General features: G+C 37.0%; 1 protein-coding gene across 3 annotated transcripts in view; it reads right to left on the bottom strand.

Moving 5' to 3' along the window:
- RNGTT (RNA guanylyltransferase and 5'-phosphatase) overlaps positions 1 to 16,784 on the bottom strand; it is a 171,837-nt gene that overhangs the window by 73,375 nt on the left and 81,678 nt on the right. For all 3 annotated transcript variants that reach the window (XM_015858956.2, XM_032443565.1, XM_015858955.2), the window contains exon 12: positions 12,768 to 12,836. In XM_015858956.2, coding sequence (XP_015714442.1) covers positions 12,768 to 12,836 — 69 coding nt within the window. The remainder of the gene's footprint in view (positions 1 to 12,767; positions 12,837 to 16,784) is intronic.

Below are 16,784 nucleotides of genomic sequence, written 5' to 3'. Positions count from 1 at the left end.
CTAATACAATTAAAAACTGCATTTTGAGGAGAGTAATTTGGATAATGAGAAAGGAAGTTCCTCCTATAGAGGGGAAAAAGAGCACACTATAGGAGAGAATGAAAGGCACCTGCCCACTCTTGGTGAGAAATTAATCCTTGCAGTTCTGACTTAGGAACAAGAAAATCAGTGGCTCTGTGAAACTGCCAATAATTTATATGGCAGAGCTATTTTCTAAGCACTGCCAGTAGACAGAAAAGTAGTGCAGGCTGTATTAAAAGATGCCACACTGAGAACTTCATTAGTTGTCCACAGAGAGGGGCATCCTCACATTAAAAGTAGTGGTTCTGATACTGGTTGTTCATCTTGCCCCATAACCAGTTTGGAAACATTACAAAACAACGGATTTAGTCACATAAGACTTTTCACCCTTTTACTATTGAGCATGACCACACAAATGTTGGTTGGACACATAATACAAGTGCTGCTTTGAAGAGTGGGACTGACCAACTGCAAAGAACCTCGTCCAGCTTCTCTGCTGCTGGTGGGCATCATCCATTCTGGCAGAACAGCTTCAGGTGGCACTTCCATACGTCCGCCACTTCTTCCCCTCTCCTGCTTCCTCTCCCTTAATTATACCACATGTCAAACTGTTTATGTAGCTATGCTCTTGGCAAGCAAACAGCTAAAGTTGCAGAGAATTAGAGGAAGAGGTAAATGACAATGATTGGCAAACCACAAGGGTAACAAGTTTAGCAGTTTTAGCATTGCTACAAATAGCCATGGGGAGCAGAAAGAGAAATTTGGCAGAGCTATTTTATGAGCAGAAGTATAATACATTAAAAGACAAAACTGCGTTTCTTAAGCAAGTTCTTCATAAGATCAATTTACCTATACCCATCAAGTTAACACTGAAATGTTCAGCGAGTGGTCACTGAGCAGTATTAGCAGAAGCAGACAAACTGGAACAGCTTTACTAGCAGCTGTCTTTTTATTTGATAGGCCTCTAAGAGGTTTTTCAGCTTACTTATATTCCCATACATCCTTTCCACGACTGTCTTAAAAAGACAGGATCCTTCCCCTAGAACATAAAGCTGAGTAGCTCTGTCACAGATGAGAATGATGTAGAAAACCATCATTGCTGATTCAAGTAGGAATCGATGGCAATGTTTGGAACATACTTTACAAACTCTGTCACCCTCAAGATCAATCAAGTTTAACATTAAGGAGTATCTGTCACCAATATCTTTCCAATGCAAGTGCTAGCAAAATGCAAAGGGATGATAATAAGCATGCTTGTATGAACTATGTGCCAGTAAGCTGGATTTCTGTGAGAAAGCATCACATTCGTGAAACAACTTTAATAGAATCCTTCAAAAATGTTCTTAGAATAGAATGAGAGAGGAAAGGTACAGTGATGGCAGCAAAGTGAACAAATATACCTGTCACCAAGTCAGCAGGCACTCAATAAAGGATAACATACCCATATTGAGCCATACTTCTCTGCTGACATGGGGAACAGTGCCTGCTCATTTTATGAGCTGTCTCATAAAAGTCATTTCTGTTGTATGCGGAAATATATTCCTCCCCAACAGAAAGAGATCATGACTTTAATAGACCAGACAAATCCAGAAAACATTTTTTTCTTGACATGAAATAAATGTAAATTCTGGACAAGGAACTTGAAGTTTATAGTCAGCTGATGTCAGAGGTAATGGATTTGGCACGGAAAATCCAGAGATTCCACTCAAGAGGAAACCAAAGACATCTTGGCATTAAAAAACAAAATGACAAACCTATTACAATACTGTGATAAAAGCTGAGGAAGGATATTGCATGAAGTAACAGTGCCCATATAGAAAATCATAATAGAGTTGGACCAGCGCTGTGGCTGCATTAGACTGACAATTTCTAGATGTTTATGCTGATTAGGTTATTTAGCCCTTGGCTGCATGTGGATTTGTGCTTCAAAAACGTGCAAAAGGGAAAACAACTGAAAAGAACCAAGTATTGGAGGGATATTGGCTCAGGTGGTGACACTTATTTGTAAGTGTTGCACACAGTCATATGACTGTATACAGTCATAGGCCCCAAGAAGGTATCACAAAGGATCCAAGTTTTAGACTCTCGTTTGTAACTGGGGAAAAAAAAAAATTAAAAGATTCATAGGATGCTAGAAACTGATTAGAAACAGAAGAGTGGTATACAAAAACAGCCAACAGTCTATTAGGAACAGAAGACCAGGGATTTTGTGTTAGAGATGGCCAAAGAATATTGAATAGATACAACAGTGTTTAACTCTGCATCCTTTCTGCAAAAGAGTATAGGATATGCAGCAGCATTCAGCAACCAACACCACTGCCTAGCTCCTATATTAAAGCACCTACGTATTATACACACCTGTATATAAGTCTGTGCAATCTTGTCATTGTAACTAGTATGTGACTGCAGTCAGAAAGTTTCAATAGAGGAGAAATGTAAAAGCTGCTGGCAGATAACAGTGATATTGCCATAATCACTGTTCTGAGGAAAAGCAGTAAGGGAAGCATCTCCCTTATGTACAGCTACCAAACATTTCACATCTTAAAATCACTTTTTCTTCACCATAAGGAAAAAAAAAAAGTGCTTCTGCAATTCTCAGCCAATAACTGATTCTTCAATAGTAAACTATGTCACAACTTGATTTAAAATTTTACTACTCTTCAAAACCCCACTTCAGTACACGGTAGATCTCATAACATAAAGCCATTACCTAAAGTAATAGCCCTCTTTACTTCTTAACTAGCTGTGGATTTTCTTTTAAATCAATCAAAACTTATGTAAGCAGAGCACTTTAATCCAGTTTAGAACTGACTTTGAATATTTAAATATTTAAACTAGTCAAAAATATTAAAAGCAAACAAACCAAGCAACTTGCCTGCTGGATGACAAAAGTTTTAATACATTTTCCCTCTTTTTTTTTCCTGATCAGTCCAGTCACCATCAATGTTCCTATGAAGACAGTTCATTTAGTTCACTAATATGTTTGCAGAGAGACACTGAAGATCTTTGCAAACAATGGAATAATCTACCAAACCCAACAGAGGACAAAACCATATTTCTTTTGAAGGCCTAGCAAAATATGCAAGCAAATGTCATGGAAACAGAAGCTCTCTCCATGGTAACATCATCCCTGGTATGGCAGCTAACCACTCTCATTTCTAGCACGCTCCGAGATATGGTACTAGCTTAGTACCAGTTTTTATTTTAGTGGATTTCTATAACATTCCACATACCCAATAGCTGTTAAGTATTAATAAAAAACAGTACTAATTCAGAAGCATTTTATATTAAAGCCAAAGCAAAATACAAGGGCAAACTGATCAACTGCAATAAGGCAAGTCTTAGTAACAGTCTTTGTGAAAAATAAGAGACTGGTGGCAACATAAAGAACAATTATATTACAGCTGTTTCCCATTATACCATCTGACTCACACTACAACCATCAGATACGCAAATATCTTGAACGAATTACAGGGATGCAACCACAGTATGAAAGGACACCATAACTGCAGCTAAGCAATCCATGTTACCTGCCTTTACATAGAACTTACACTTCTTACCAACCAACTTCATCTACCAAAACACTCAAAAATTGCTGAAGACTTTCAGGTCCGCTGCAGCTGCTCTCCACAGAGATGGACCAGCTTTGTGCACAGAAAGCACAGCCACACAAATTATTCCCAATGAATAATTTATTTGACAAATTAGGTCCACTTCATGAAGCATCTCTAAGTAGCTCATGACTGACAAAACCTACTACCCAAATTTATTCCACGCCAATGCTTGCCAAGCATATTTTTCAATCTGACCAACGCTAAGTTTCACTCCTTGTGATTGTTACTAGATAAAAGTCAGATGACATTACATGTCCATACATTCAAGAAACTGAAATGGATCAGCTGCAGAAGCATGTGAAAAAAGAAAGACATTTCCCATAATATTTTTGCAAGTAAAGTACCAGGTCTTACATAAACATTTACGGTAAGCACAGAAAACGCAGCACATCTTGCAGAAGTTTTAAACTGTGAACAAACATTCACAAAATTAGCCTACCTGGTTGTTCTGGTCCATGTATATGAATTATGAGAAGCGGAGTCATATCCCTTTTCAGGTTCAAATATTTCAATGAAATGTAAAGCTTAAATCAAAACCTCCGACAATAAGGAAAGCCTCAAGACCGCATTACTTAAGTTTCCAAAAATATGAAAAAGAAATGTAACTGCGTCTCTCATCTGAAAAATTACATAAAAAATGATTAGCTTGAAGCTAATTCAGCTGCTAAGACTATTGCACAGAAACATACTGCCTAAAAACTAGCAGAAATTGACATCTGTCACTTCTTTCCAAGTGAACTTTGTACCCATCCCCTCGCTTATCACAGAATGCAAACGTATCTTTTAAAATACATGTAGATAGAAATTGCGAGCTTTACATTTTATATATCAGGACGCAAAAGGAACAACCCTGAGGTTCCTGTACATAGTTAGTCTTTCTCACCTATCCTGAGCTCATCACATGACCGCTGAATCCTGTGATCAATGTACCATTAATAAACAATGAAATATTTCCAAAACTACTTTGCATTATCTTTTATTCTCCTGTTGTTTCATTTCTTCATGGCTAGCAGAAACAGCCATGTTTTCACTTAATAATGGCAACATCAATTTACAGCCTGACAAATCCCTAAGACACATATTTTAATTGCTCTCACAAGCTGAGCGTTCTCTCTAGAGAACCCTATTTTGCACATAATAAATGTTTTGTTTCAGTGGTTGGATCTTCCTGGGATTTCCAATGATCTCTGACAGAAAACAAACTTTGTCATTTTAAACTTGTCAAAACTTTTAAATAGCATCTTGTAAGTGTACTAATCGCTTCTTTTAATAGGCAATCCAAAGTACACAGAACATCTGCATTTCTGAAGTCCAGGATTCTACCAGCTAAGATTTTTACTTTCATAGAATCATAGAATCACAAGGTTGGGAAGGACCTACAAGATCATCTAGTCCAACTGTTTACTTTTACCCTTTCAGAACGAACCATCAGATAGATCCCAGCTGTACGTTCCTCTGTCTTGGTGGAAAGCTTCTACATGAAAGATAATTTCATTTCAGAAACATAACTGCCAGCATTAAGAGAAAATAAGGCTACATTTATCTGTAATAATTACAGTACTAGTGTTCATTGGCTTTGTATACCTGACTTCTATAGTTCTGGCATGAAGCCCAGCAGTGCCCTTCCAGCTCTACACTCAGGAGCGCATAACCTGCATGATACAAACATGTGTAAATTATTCAGTGGGAGACTGACTGGAATTTCCTTGAAAACTGACTGACAGCTTTCATATTAAGCTCAAGAACTGTACTTTTCAGATGTTCCACTTTAATGGAGCTTCTTATTATTTTGGAAATATCTGAGACTAAAACAGCTGACAAACAGAATTACAAAGGAAATTTAAAATACTAGAAGCCAAAATGTGATCCAATTATCACAGCACTGTTCTGTTGTACCTTCTTAATAGAATATAATTCAGCAGACATCTTAGCCTTGCAGAGCTTTCTGTGAGCCGTGAGGAGCATAGTATGTTCTACACAGTATGTGATCTAAATATGTTATCAAGTACACAGATACATTTCAAGATTTATCTGATAACGTGTTAGAAACAAAGATGTATTTCAATAACTACAAAAATTCAGTTACTCATTTTGGATATTGATCCTCCATTTTCAAATATATTATTTATAAGAACAGAGAAAGTAAACATTTCAAACTTTGAATGAGAGATGTGCAAAATATGTCATTTTAGTTTTCACAGACTGTGTCTTACATGAACAGCACTTTGACCATACAGATACCAAAAATGTTAGTGTCAGCGTTTCTCTGAGAACAACCCTGTTTGCCCAAATCTCAGGTTTATACCTAACCTTCATGATATATTAGAATATTGCCCACTCTTAAAACAGCAGGATGGAGATCAACCTAAAAATTCTGCCTTAGCCTGATACATATCACTCTTTTCACTACATTGCTATGCCCTGACAAAGAAAGATTAAAGATCTTCATCAAAATGTAAAAAGCCTGTTGGCTGTCTCATTCCAGCACGTACAGGAGAAAGGTATATGAGAAAGCAACTGCAACAAGGTAGTTCTTTCAGGATACTGTCCTCAAATCTTTTCAGTTGCAGTAAAAGAAGTCAGATGAATTGCATGTGAGGCATTCTATTTGTTGATAACTATTCTAGGTTATGAAGAGATTGTTGCTAAAATACTTTCCACTGTGCATTCCAGTTTGCAAGTCACTACTAGTCTATCAGCTTCTCAGCAATGATAAGATTCCATAAGATTCAGTATAAGTAGGAGCACTGCCATGGAGACAACTGATCGTTCATGGCTGCCTGTGTCAAGGATCAAGAGCTGAATTGACTTCCAAGACGATTTAATAAAGAATTCTCACTGATTCAAAGCAGATTATTTCCTAGACTTCTCTTTCCAGTGATAAAATTGACTTTTGTTTTTCAAAGCTGATCCATCATGTAGAAGTAAACACAATCTGTGTAATACAGGCTTATTCTCCTAAAAGCATGTATGTTTTGTTAAGGGTGAATAATTGCTTTGTTATTCTCACCTGAGCATCTTGCTTACACTACATACACCCAATGTTTATTTCTTGTAGCTAGAAAACGTGCAACCTGACACAGCAGGGGGCATGAAGAAAGTGCACTCAAGAAGCTGCTTGGAAGAACTTTGAGACAAAGAAGCTATGCAAAAGATCATATTTGAAAGTCTTGGCAAATAATGATTCTGCTTATCCCAACAAATATATCTTTCCCAACATCCAGCAGCATCCAGAAAAAAAGAGTATTTAAGACAAGTTCTCAAACAATACATACAGGCATCATCATACTATGACATTCTGGCAATCCTAAGGATGACCAGTACACATAAAGTATAAGAAACAGATCTTTCCTGCCTAATGCCGTTGTCAGGCACAGTGGTTAAACTGCACAACAGAAGTTGAAGAACCTGCTTAGATAGCTCCTGAAAATTAGAGTAATCACTTGAGAAATCAGAGTCCATCAGGTGCCACAGAACTTTTATTTAGGATTCTAACAACCCAATTAAATGAGGCTTAATGAGTTAGAAGCATTGCAGTTTAAGTTAGCATTTCCACTGCTACTTTTCCCTAATTTTCTAGTTTTCCTGATTTTCTACTTCTTCAATTTTCAAAAAAAAAAAAGGTATTAAACAAATCACCTTAAGAGAGCAAAGCAGAACTGAATTGGTATAAAAATATTTCTTATATAGTCACAGAAAAACAAACAAACAAACTTGAAATAGGGTATAGCCAATACATTCTAGTACATTCATAAAGCATATGACAGGATGGTACGTTTGTGATATGACTAGCAATTTAAGAGACAAACTGCTATGAACATTGCCATGGAAATTGAGTGTAACAACTATTCATAGGCAGAAAGGAGTTGTAAAGCTCAGTGGTATTTCAGGAGATTGACAGCAAATTCTCTGTGAAAGGAAAACCTGCAGCAGCACAAAAGGTGCACGCTGACATGACAACAGCAACCAGTGACTAGTAATAGGCTCAGTCTTGAACGTTCCTCTTACAGAGGAAATCACATTTAGTAATGAGATATTCTAAAGATACATGACAGTTTTTAGTAGTACAGACCAACACAAAGACTGATCAAAATTACTCTGGCCTGATTACTCCTCCTTTATGCTGCAAACTCTATAAAAATCAGGCAATCTTAGAACCTACATTAAGGAATTAGTACAAAATTAGAAAGCTAAATCCAGAAACTTATATATATATGTTAGAAGCAAAACCTTTGTTACGATTGTTCCTAAATCTTTATACACCAGTACTGGTACAACCAGGACTACGCGTGGGTCCGTCTGAAGCCATTACTCATATTGCATTAGAAACACTTAACAAAAACTGATGCCCTGTCACTTGTAGACATGATGTTCAATCTTTAAATATAGGTTAACAACTGACTTGGTATACATTCAACGATTTGCAGAGGATCCAACAAAACATATTGTGGAAACAAAGACATACCAATCACACAAGATTTTTAAGGAGAAACTGGCATTGCTTAATGAAACAAAACATGGCCTTTAAGAGGTCTTTCATTTGGTGGTGTCTCACAGATAGCTCATTTAATGTTAGCTTCAGAGATGTCTGGGTAAACTTTTATAAGGACAGAAAAGAATAACAGCTACTATACAGTCATAATAGGACAAATAATTAACAGGCATCCAAGCACTTCAGACCGCCATGAAGTCTGCCAAGTGAAAGGAAGGAAGATGTACTAAAAACTCATGCAGTGTTAGACAGTAATAAAAATCTGTTCATTATTCTCCTTTCATTTTCAAGGCTGAGCTTTTTGTTAGTATTCAATATTGAGAGTTACAAGCTAAAGATTAGTTTAAAGAATGGCTGAATTATTTGTCTTAAAACAGACTTCAGCTGTTGTTCTTCCTACACTGAAGTCACCCTGAACTCACACAACCAGACTTCATCCCTTGACCAACATAAGAGCACAGATAAGTATGAAACAGAAATCAGCCTGAGCCAAAACAATCAGCAAGCTCAGGAGGCAAATAGATTAAAAAAGACAGTAAGTTCTGATAGAAGACTTCCACAATTCCTCAGCTTCTTTCAGTCTTCGTAACTGATGGCTACGTAGCCTTCTTTTAGGCTGCTCAAGTAATAAAATAATTCCTACATCCTCTTCCCAAGCAAGGTAAAGTAATAGTTCTAGCCAGCAAAAAATCAGTTATTAAGAGATTGCTAGCAGAAAAATTAGATAGTTGCAGGCAGATACCTGGATGAAAGCATGATTTATAAGGCAGATAACAGAAGTAATTTCACTGATGAGTGGGCAAAGGTCAGAGCTGACTCTGCCATCAAAAGATAAGAAGCAATATTTGATATCTTCAATAAAACCACAGAGGTTGGCAAACCAAAAGCTTTCTAAAGCAAGCATGTGGTCTTGATTGCTGTTTTGAAGCAATCTTTCAGAAACAATGGTTGAAAGCTTCCAATCTTATTCACAAATTATGAATTGTGTTCTATAAGTTGTTTGGTTTTTGCTCACAAACTAATCTGCTCATTGTCTGGGGCACAATAATTGGGCAACATACCTGTCCATGAAGTTTCCTGCTGGCCTGTTTCACTCCTCCTAATTAGCACTTTGCTTCAGTACCTGCTCTGCCAACCTGTTACATGCAGAGGGATCAGAAAGCTGATCAAATGGAATGGAGCTGTCTTAGCTGTACAGGAGTTATATCAGGAGCATCTTAAGTGGATAGAAAATACATGAGGAAAAGGAATATTATGAAGAACTGACATGAAAGGGAAACAGGCTACTGGATAAACAAGATGTATGGAAAGGAAACAGAGGAAAGGAAGAAAAGTACAAAGGGCAGAAGAGAAACAATAGTAAGAAAATATCGCCTTATATTTCTCTTTCATCATGGAACTGTTAGAGAATGGTACAGCAGGGCTGTGTGGGATTTACTGTGACATACACATCACATCAAGTCACCTACAAAGCATTCTTAAGTTATAAACCAGAAAGAAAATCGCCATCTTTTCCACTAAACATACTCTTCTCATGATCTGTGAAAGCTGTGAAGAAGATGAGATACTTCTGTCACTGCCTTTTAATTGTCATTGTGAAACTAAAGCCATTCTCATACCTTGGGTAATATACGAGTAACAACTCAAGCACTGAATTAAATAGGGGAAATGATGCACTACAGAATGACAATGCAAAACAGACTAAACTGCACAGACAGAAACGAACCTCTGCTCTCCTTAATGCTGTTTCTACCATCACCAGACACAACATAAAACAAATTTCTGTCTCAGAACAAGAAACTCACTGTTCATAAGTTTAAACAGAAAGACTAACAAAAGATAACAAATTACATTATACCTAACTGAAACCATAAATGTGGTAGAATTTCACAATTCTCTTTTTGGCAAAGCATGATGATTTCTCAAAACGGAAAAAATTCACAAGTACTTTGATGAGAAATGTCATCAAACCCAGAGCTCATAGAGGTTGCTGAAATCACTCCTATTAAGAAGACACTTCAAGTATCCTGATCTTAATCATAAGACATAATTAAACTAAACTTAACATAATATTTTTCTCCATTTGTTTCTATTCCTAATACCATTGTTACCTATGCTAGTGGGGAATATATCCATATTCTCTGGTCTGGAAACAAGCATCTAAGACCAGAGACGAAGAGAAGCTTCTCTGTCTGAACATCGAAAAGACATTCAAGCAGACAACAAATAAGATTCACACTCTTTATATTAAATAATGAGTTCATTTCTGTACTCTCATTTAACTATTAAAGGTACGGAAAGTGTTTTAGTGTTTTTTGCCCTCAATTTTTCCTATCTGTAAATGGCCACCTTCCATTCTCTGCTGTCTCTTTATCCTTCTTTCGTGATCTTGTGATTCATGTTGACTTTTGCTTTCTTTTTCCTCAAAACACACGTGAGGCTTCAGGAGCTCTCAGATGATGATCCCTAAACTTCCCTGTCTTCCTGTGGATATGTCATGGTCTCTTCACTTGAGACAAACTGTTTTTTATCAAGGTCTCTAAGCCTCACCATGACGAAAATTTAGGTCTCTACCTCACTCAACAATACGTGTCTTTCTCTGAAAAGTGATATAACACATCACACAACTGCATCTATAATACAAAAAGAAAAATAATTTCAATTATTATTAAGAGATGATTTATGCATTTTTCTACTGTTGCCTTTGTGTTACTGCCTGGTGTATTTCCTGCCACATAGAATCACCAAGGTAGGAAAAGACCTCCAAGATCATCCAGTCCAACCTTCCACCCACCACCAAGTATATCCCACTGAACCATGCCCCTCAGTACAACATCTAAACATTTCATGAACACCTCTAGGGATGGTGACTCCACCACCTTCCTGGGCAGCCCATTCCAGCACCTGACCACTCTTTTGGAGAAGTTTTTCCTAATGTCCAACCTGAATCTTCCCTGGTACAACTTGAGGCCATTCCCTCTAGTCTTACTGCAAGTCACATGGGAAAAGAGGCCAATCCCCCACCTTACCACAACCTCCATTCAGGTAGTTGCAGAGAGCAATAAGGTCTCCCCTGATCCTTCTCCAGACTAAATAATCCCAGTTCCCATTAAAAATAAAATAAAAAGCAGTACCCAGTATCTATATCAGCATCAACCTTTAAAATTAATCAGTTTTAACACATTTATACAACAAGTGTACAATAATTTCTTTTACACTGAATATATTATTTGCATTTTCTCAGCTACAGAAACCATGAGAAAACTGTGCATTACTTAATCTAGGAAAGCCACTTTAATAACAAATGCAATTAACTTCTATTTCGTAAAACCTGAAATGCAGAAATTTGAACATTATATTGGACGAAACAAATCTAACCCATATTTTAAAGATGAAAAACCTTTACAAGCATTTATGCAAGCAAACTGTTGTTTTATTGGGTTACAAATTTCTCAGAATGCTAAATCAGAAAATAAGTTCTAGAAACACAGAACATATCAGATATTACTTCACTGCAGCAGCAAGGATAAAAAACACACATTCTTCACTAATTTCATTTCAAGTGGAAAATATCATTTCAAATTTAACTACGGTAAATCTCCATAGTTTAACCTCTAATATTCAGAATTGGAGAGGTCTTTACAATTGTTTTAGGTTTTAAAAGTATTCTAAGACATCAGCAGGATTTCCTATGGAAGCATGTATTTTCTTTATCTTACTAGCTTTGCTTTGAATTTGAAATAGCCATATATAATAAAAAGAAAGAAAAAGTTTGTGGTCTAGTTATCATTCATTTTGTGGTTAGTTGATGTAGAACTTGCAATAAAGAGCTTAATCTTATTTCTAGATGGGCGCGTCATTATCACTGCTTGTTGAGATCAGCAATATGTGAAGTTTGTCAGAAAAAAAAAGTTTTATCTGGAAAACTGAATACCAATATTTTCTGTGTGTAATAGGAAGGGTAGAGTTCTCTGTCAAACTGCCAGCACTCAAAATCCATTCCTTGTTTTGCAAGCTAAGAAAGGATGTCAATGTGGATGATGTTACAGTCAGTCTATACCAACATAAAGTACACACTGAAGTATGACATTGTACCCGGATCAGTAGTAGCAGGAATAGGTTGGAAGTCCTGCTACTGAATTCCATTAAAGTTCTCTGCTTGAGAATTAACTATTCACACTGTTGTTTCTAGATGTCTGTAGAACTGTTGATGACTCTCCCCCACTACAGTTACACATCTTTATACTGCCTAAACCATTTACTACAATTTTAACATGTGAAAAAAACATTAAGAAAAATAAAGCAAGAACTCAAATCAGCGGGTCACACAGTCAAAAAAAAATCCTTCATCATTTAGTAGTATATCATATTGCAAGCACACTAAAAAATGTAAGCTGATTTCTGAAAATTATTGCCATTAATTAATCTATGAATTAATGGTCACACATACTACAATTAGAACTGCAATTAGGTGAATTTAAGTAGTCTGAGTATCTGCAAAAATTAGAAGCGAATTCGAAAAGCTGTCCTGATCAAATTAAAGATTAAGCAGTAGATGGGAAGATGAAAGGAGATGGAGGGGGGGGGAGAGAATTTCCTTTAGGGTAGAGGGGAGAAAAAGCAGTTATTGCTCTACTTACTCCTGTAGGCTGAAATATCAATCCGTCCACTTCATGGCTAACTTCTCTAGCAAAGCTTCCCTCCAGGAGCTAAAAAATAGAATAAAAAAACATATATTTTTTTTCAGTTTCCAGAAAGAAATGCGTTACAGTATTCCAAGTGATAGCAGATTAATTTCAGGGCATTTTCCAGAACTCGTGTTTGGCAGACTGCTCAGCTGTGTCATAATCCAGTAATGCAACGACACTACCGCAAAACAGCCATCTGAATTAACATGGATTTCCCACATTCCATTTTACATTCTGAAAGATTCTGAATTCCATCCCTTGAGATACACTTACCATAGGAAAATAACATCTCCATATGCAAACTAATGAAACTAGGTAGCCAAGGGTTAGGAAAATGGATCATAGACTTCCATGCTAAATTAAGACCCACTTAAGGAAAAATAACTAACTAGGGAGTGCTACAATAATAATAGCAAAAATAACAACAGCTACCAAAAGGAGTTATTACTTTATGCTTTTTTGTACAGATAAAGAATTTTCTAAGTCCCAAGTGCTTTTAATAATGACTGATAAACTCTGACATTTAAGTTACTACACTGTCATGAAACATAGCAAATACAGACATCTGACAATCACAGCTATAAAAGCAACGTTTTGGCCTAGGTCGTTCGCTTTGCACCATTGCCTTTGTACAGTCAGAGAGCCACTGACTGAATTATTCAAATTAAGTAACAACCTCTGCCCTCAGTAAAGGGCAAAAATATTAAAGAAGGCAAGAAACAGCATTTGTGTCATACTGCGGGTTGCAAAAGTCAATGCAGTGCAGTTAAACACTTAACAAATCAAGAGCTAAAATATTTCTAAAAATATACGGCCATTAAAGTAATAATACAAGATGCTATTTCATCTAAAACTAAAGCTGTTTGTACAGTATAATTGATCTGTTTGTTATGAAAGCTGTTGACTTTTTTCCTTATCCATACAGTTACTGGCATACTTGCACCTACAACATGCATAACTGCATGTATAGCCTTCACCATGGAACTTGGAGATACAGTGTAAATGAAAAACTCTCTTGATGAGAGTACTCCCAAGTGGTAAAGAACTTAAAAAGATTCACTCCAAGTAAGAAGTCTGCCCATGAAGCAATGCTTCTCAACTGCACCTCAAACCATTATCATTCAAATTTACAACCGAGGTTCACAACTGAATAAGTTATCCAATGTTTATACAAAGCAACAAAAAATACTCAAGATATTAACCAAAGCAGCAAAGAAAACCCCTTTACCTCTGCTTTTGCTTATAATTTCTTAAAGCAACTATAATTGGAGGATATGGAGACTTCGGTGTTGGAGCTTACATGAAACTGTATCATTCAGTCTTTCCCAAAATACAACTTCAGAATACAGAAACACATTTTCATCTGGGGTTTGCAGCAACCCAAGGTACAGAATTGCTGTAACAAACTGTTCCACCCGTAGCTCTCTCCTCTGTGGTCTAACTGATGTTCTAGAGAAGTACATTAAGGCACTAGAATTCTAATAACCTGTATTTAACATTTCTAAATTACACTCCAGCATTCCTTTTTATTTACCACTCCAACAGCATTAGGAAATTCAAGGGATTGCTTTTAATCAACTTGACGTCCAGTTTTAGGAACCAAACTCATTCTCTTCATTTCAGAGTTCCTCGGTAATCTTAACACATCTTTTCTGAAATGTCAATTAGGCATCAAAGACAAAAGGATTTTAAAACTAGAATAGATAATTAAAGCTCTTGATGCTCCTGGCTACTCTGAGTCCATTCTCATTAGGTCAGCTGCAGGTATTTCTATTACAGGATTCTAGAAACAAATTTTTGTTAAAAAGAATTGGGAAGCAGCAAACAGAAATTTTTATCTCAGTTTCTTCCCATATACTATTTTTTCGGAAATAAACTTTTTGGAAGTCATCTATGAATAGCAGAACACATATATATTGAATATTGCAGAAAGTTTAAACCGACAGGATAATGAGCAGAGAAGGAACACATGACATATAAGCAAATATCTTTGACACCGGAAACATAATTGGTGTAAGGCTTTCATATTTATGAACTTAAAATGCAGTCATCTCAGTTTATCCTATACAAAATGATGTACAATTTTCCACACATATTAAAATTCCTAATTAAAGTTGAACAGAACAGTCTTTAATCGGCACCGTGATAAATGGCACACCTGCCTGACTGGGATTACTGCCAGGGATCAGATAAAATGCAATGCATCTCAGTGGCATTTTATAAAAGATGGGTAAATGATGCATGCAAACCAATTCCTCTGGTATGCTGTTCCTCATGGCCTCGTGACACACATTTCCACCTGTGAAACTCTTTGTTCACTTCTTGCAGCTTACAGTGAACATGGTAATGAACCATTTATTCATCTTACAGTTTATTATTTAAAGCTGAATCCAGTTAAAAATAATTGCTATATCTAATGACAGCCATATAATAAAAAGAATGGTAGAATCCCATGAAATGACTGGAGCTTTATCGAAGAGTAAAAGGATTTCTCTTTGCTCTTTAACCCAAAGGTCAGGAGCAGCCATACGTCATCAAAAGCAGCACTAACAACGGGTGATGCTGATTTTGCTAAATCACTGAGCCAGTCAGGATTTCTTGAACGGATGACTGGAGAGTCATGCTTTAGAGATCTCTCTGCAAATAACTATATAGAAATCACTTGGCTCCTCCAGCAGGAAGAGGAGAAAAAAAAATCTGTGTATAGATTCCACATAATCCTGGCATTTTTTTATTAATGTTGCTGTAATTCTGAGACAAGCCATATAGTTCTTAGGAGTTTCCAGATGTACTTTTATTTATATGTTCAATAAGTAGCGTGTCTTTTCCTTCTCCTACAAAAGAAAAATAATCTCATGGCAACTCAACATACTGAGAGTTATGCAGGTTCCAAATCGTAGTATTGTATTCAGGCCTGAGGACCCGGTACAGGAAGGATGCAACATTGTTGGAATGGGTACAGAAGAGAGCCGTGAAGATGATCAAAGGACTGGAGCACCTCTCTTATGAAGGAAGGTTGAGGGAGTTGGGCTTGTTTAGTTTGGAGAAGACTCTAGGGAAACCTCACTGCAGCCTTCAAGTATGTAAAGGGGGATTACAAGCAGGAGGGGGACGACTTTTCAGATGGTCTGACAGTGACAGCACAATGGGAAATGGCTTTAGACTAAAATAGGAGAGATTTGGGTTAGATATTAGGAAGAAATGTTTTAGTCAGTTTGGTGAGGTGCCGGCACAGCTGCTCAGAGAAGCTGTGGTGCACCATCCCTGGAGGTGCTCAAGGCCAGGTTAGATGGAGCAGCCTGAGTTGGGCTGGTGGGGGGCAGCCCTGCCCATGGCTGAGGTTGGAACTGGGTGGGCTTTAAAGTCCTCTCCAACCTAGGCCATGATTTTATGATATTAACATTTCTGCTAAGTTGTATTGACTTCCTGTAGTGTGATCTGCCTCGGGTCCTCGCACACAATTATTATGGATCTACTATGTCACAAAATGGAAATATTAACAATTTTGTCTGTGTATCTGACTCAAAACTGATACAGTTTATTCACCCAGTGAAATACTCGGTGATGCAGAAAAGAACCACTTTAGATTTTATAATACAAGACAAATACATGCTGATTTGCATGCTTTTTTCAATTTCAGTGCTGCTCTTTGCCTCATTCAATTTTCAGTCAAGCTACAACAGTTCAGCACACAGCTGCCCCGATGCAGTTTTTCACAGCCAAAACTTCAAACTGTTGGTCATCTATCTGCTCACTCCATTGGGAAAGTTGGGAAAGGGAATGTAACTCATTCCAAAGACTTATACACAAATAAACCACCAATTGAATTGTCAGTTAAGTAGAATTTAAAATGCTTTCAAGGACGGGCATCCTGTCACGCCTTACTTCCCACAGGCAACATCTTAACTGAGGCAAGGTTCAACCCAACTCAAAGGATGAGCTCTTCATCTGATGATTACAGCCTTCAGC

This window comes from Coturnix japonica, chromosome 3, assembly GCF_001577835.2.
Source record: "Coturnix japonica isolate 7356 chromosome 3, Coturnix japonica 2.1, whole genome shotgun sequence".
NCBI classification, from domain to species: domain Eukaryota; kingdom Metazoa; phylum Chordata; class Aves; order Galliformes; family Phasianidae; genus Coturnix; species Coturnix japonica.
The sequence above is the reverse complement of the archived record's forward strand: the minus strand, read 5'-3'. Positions and strand labels throughout refer to the sequence as shown.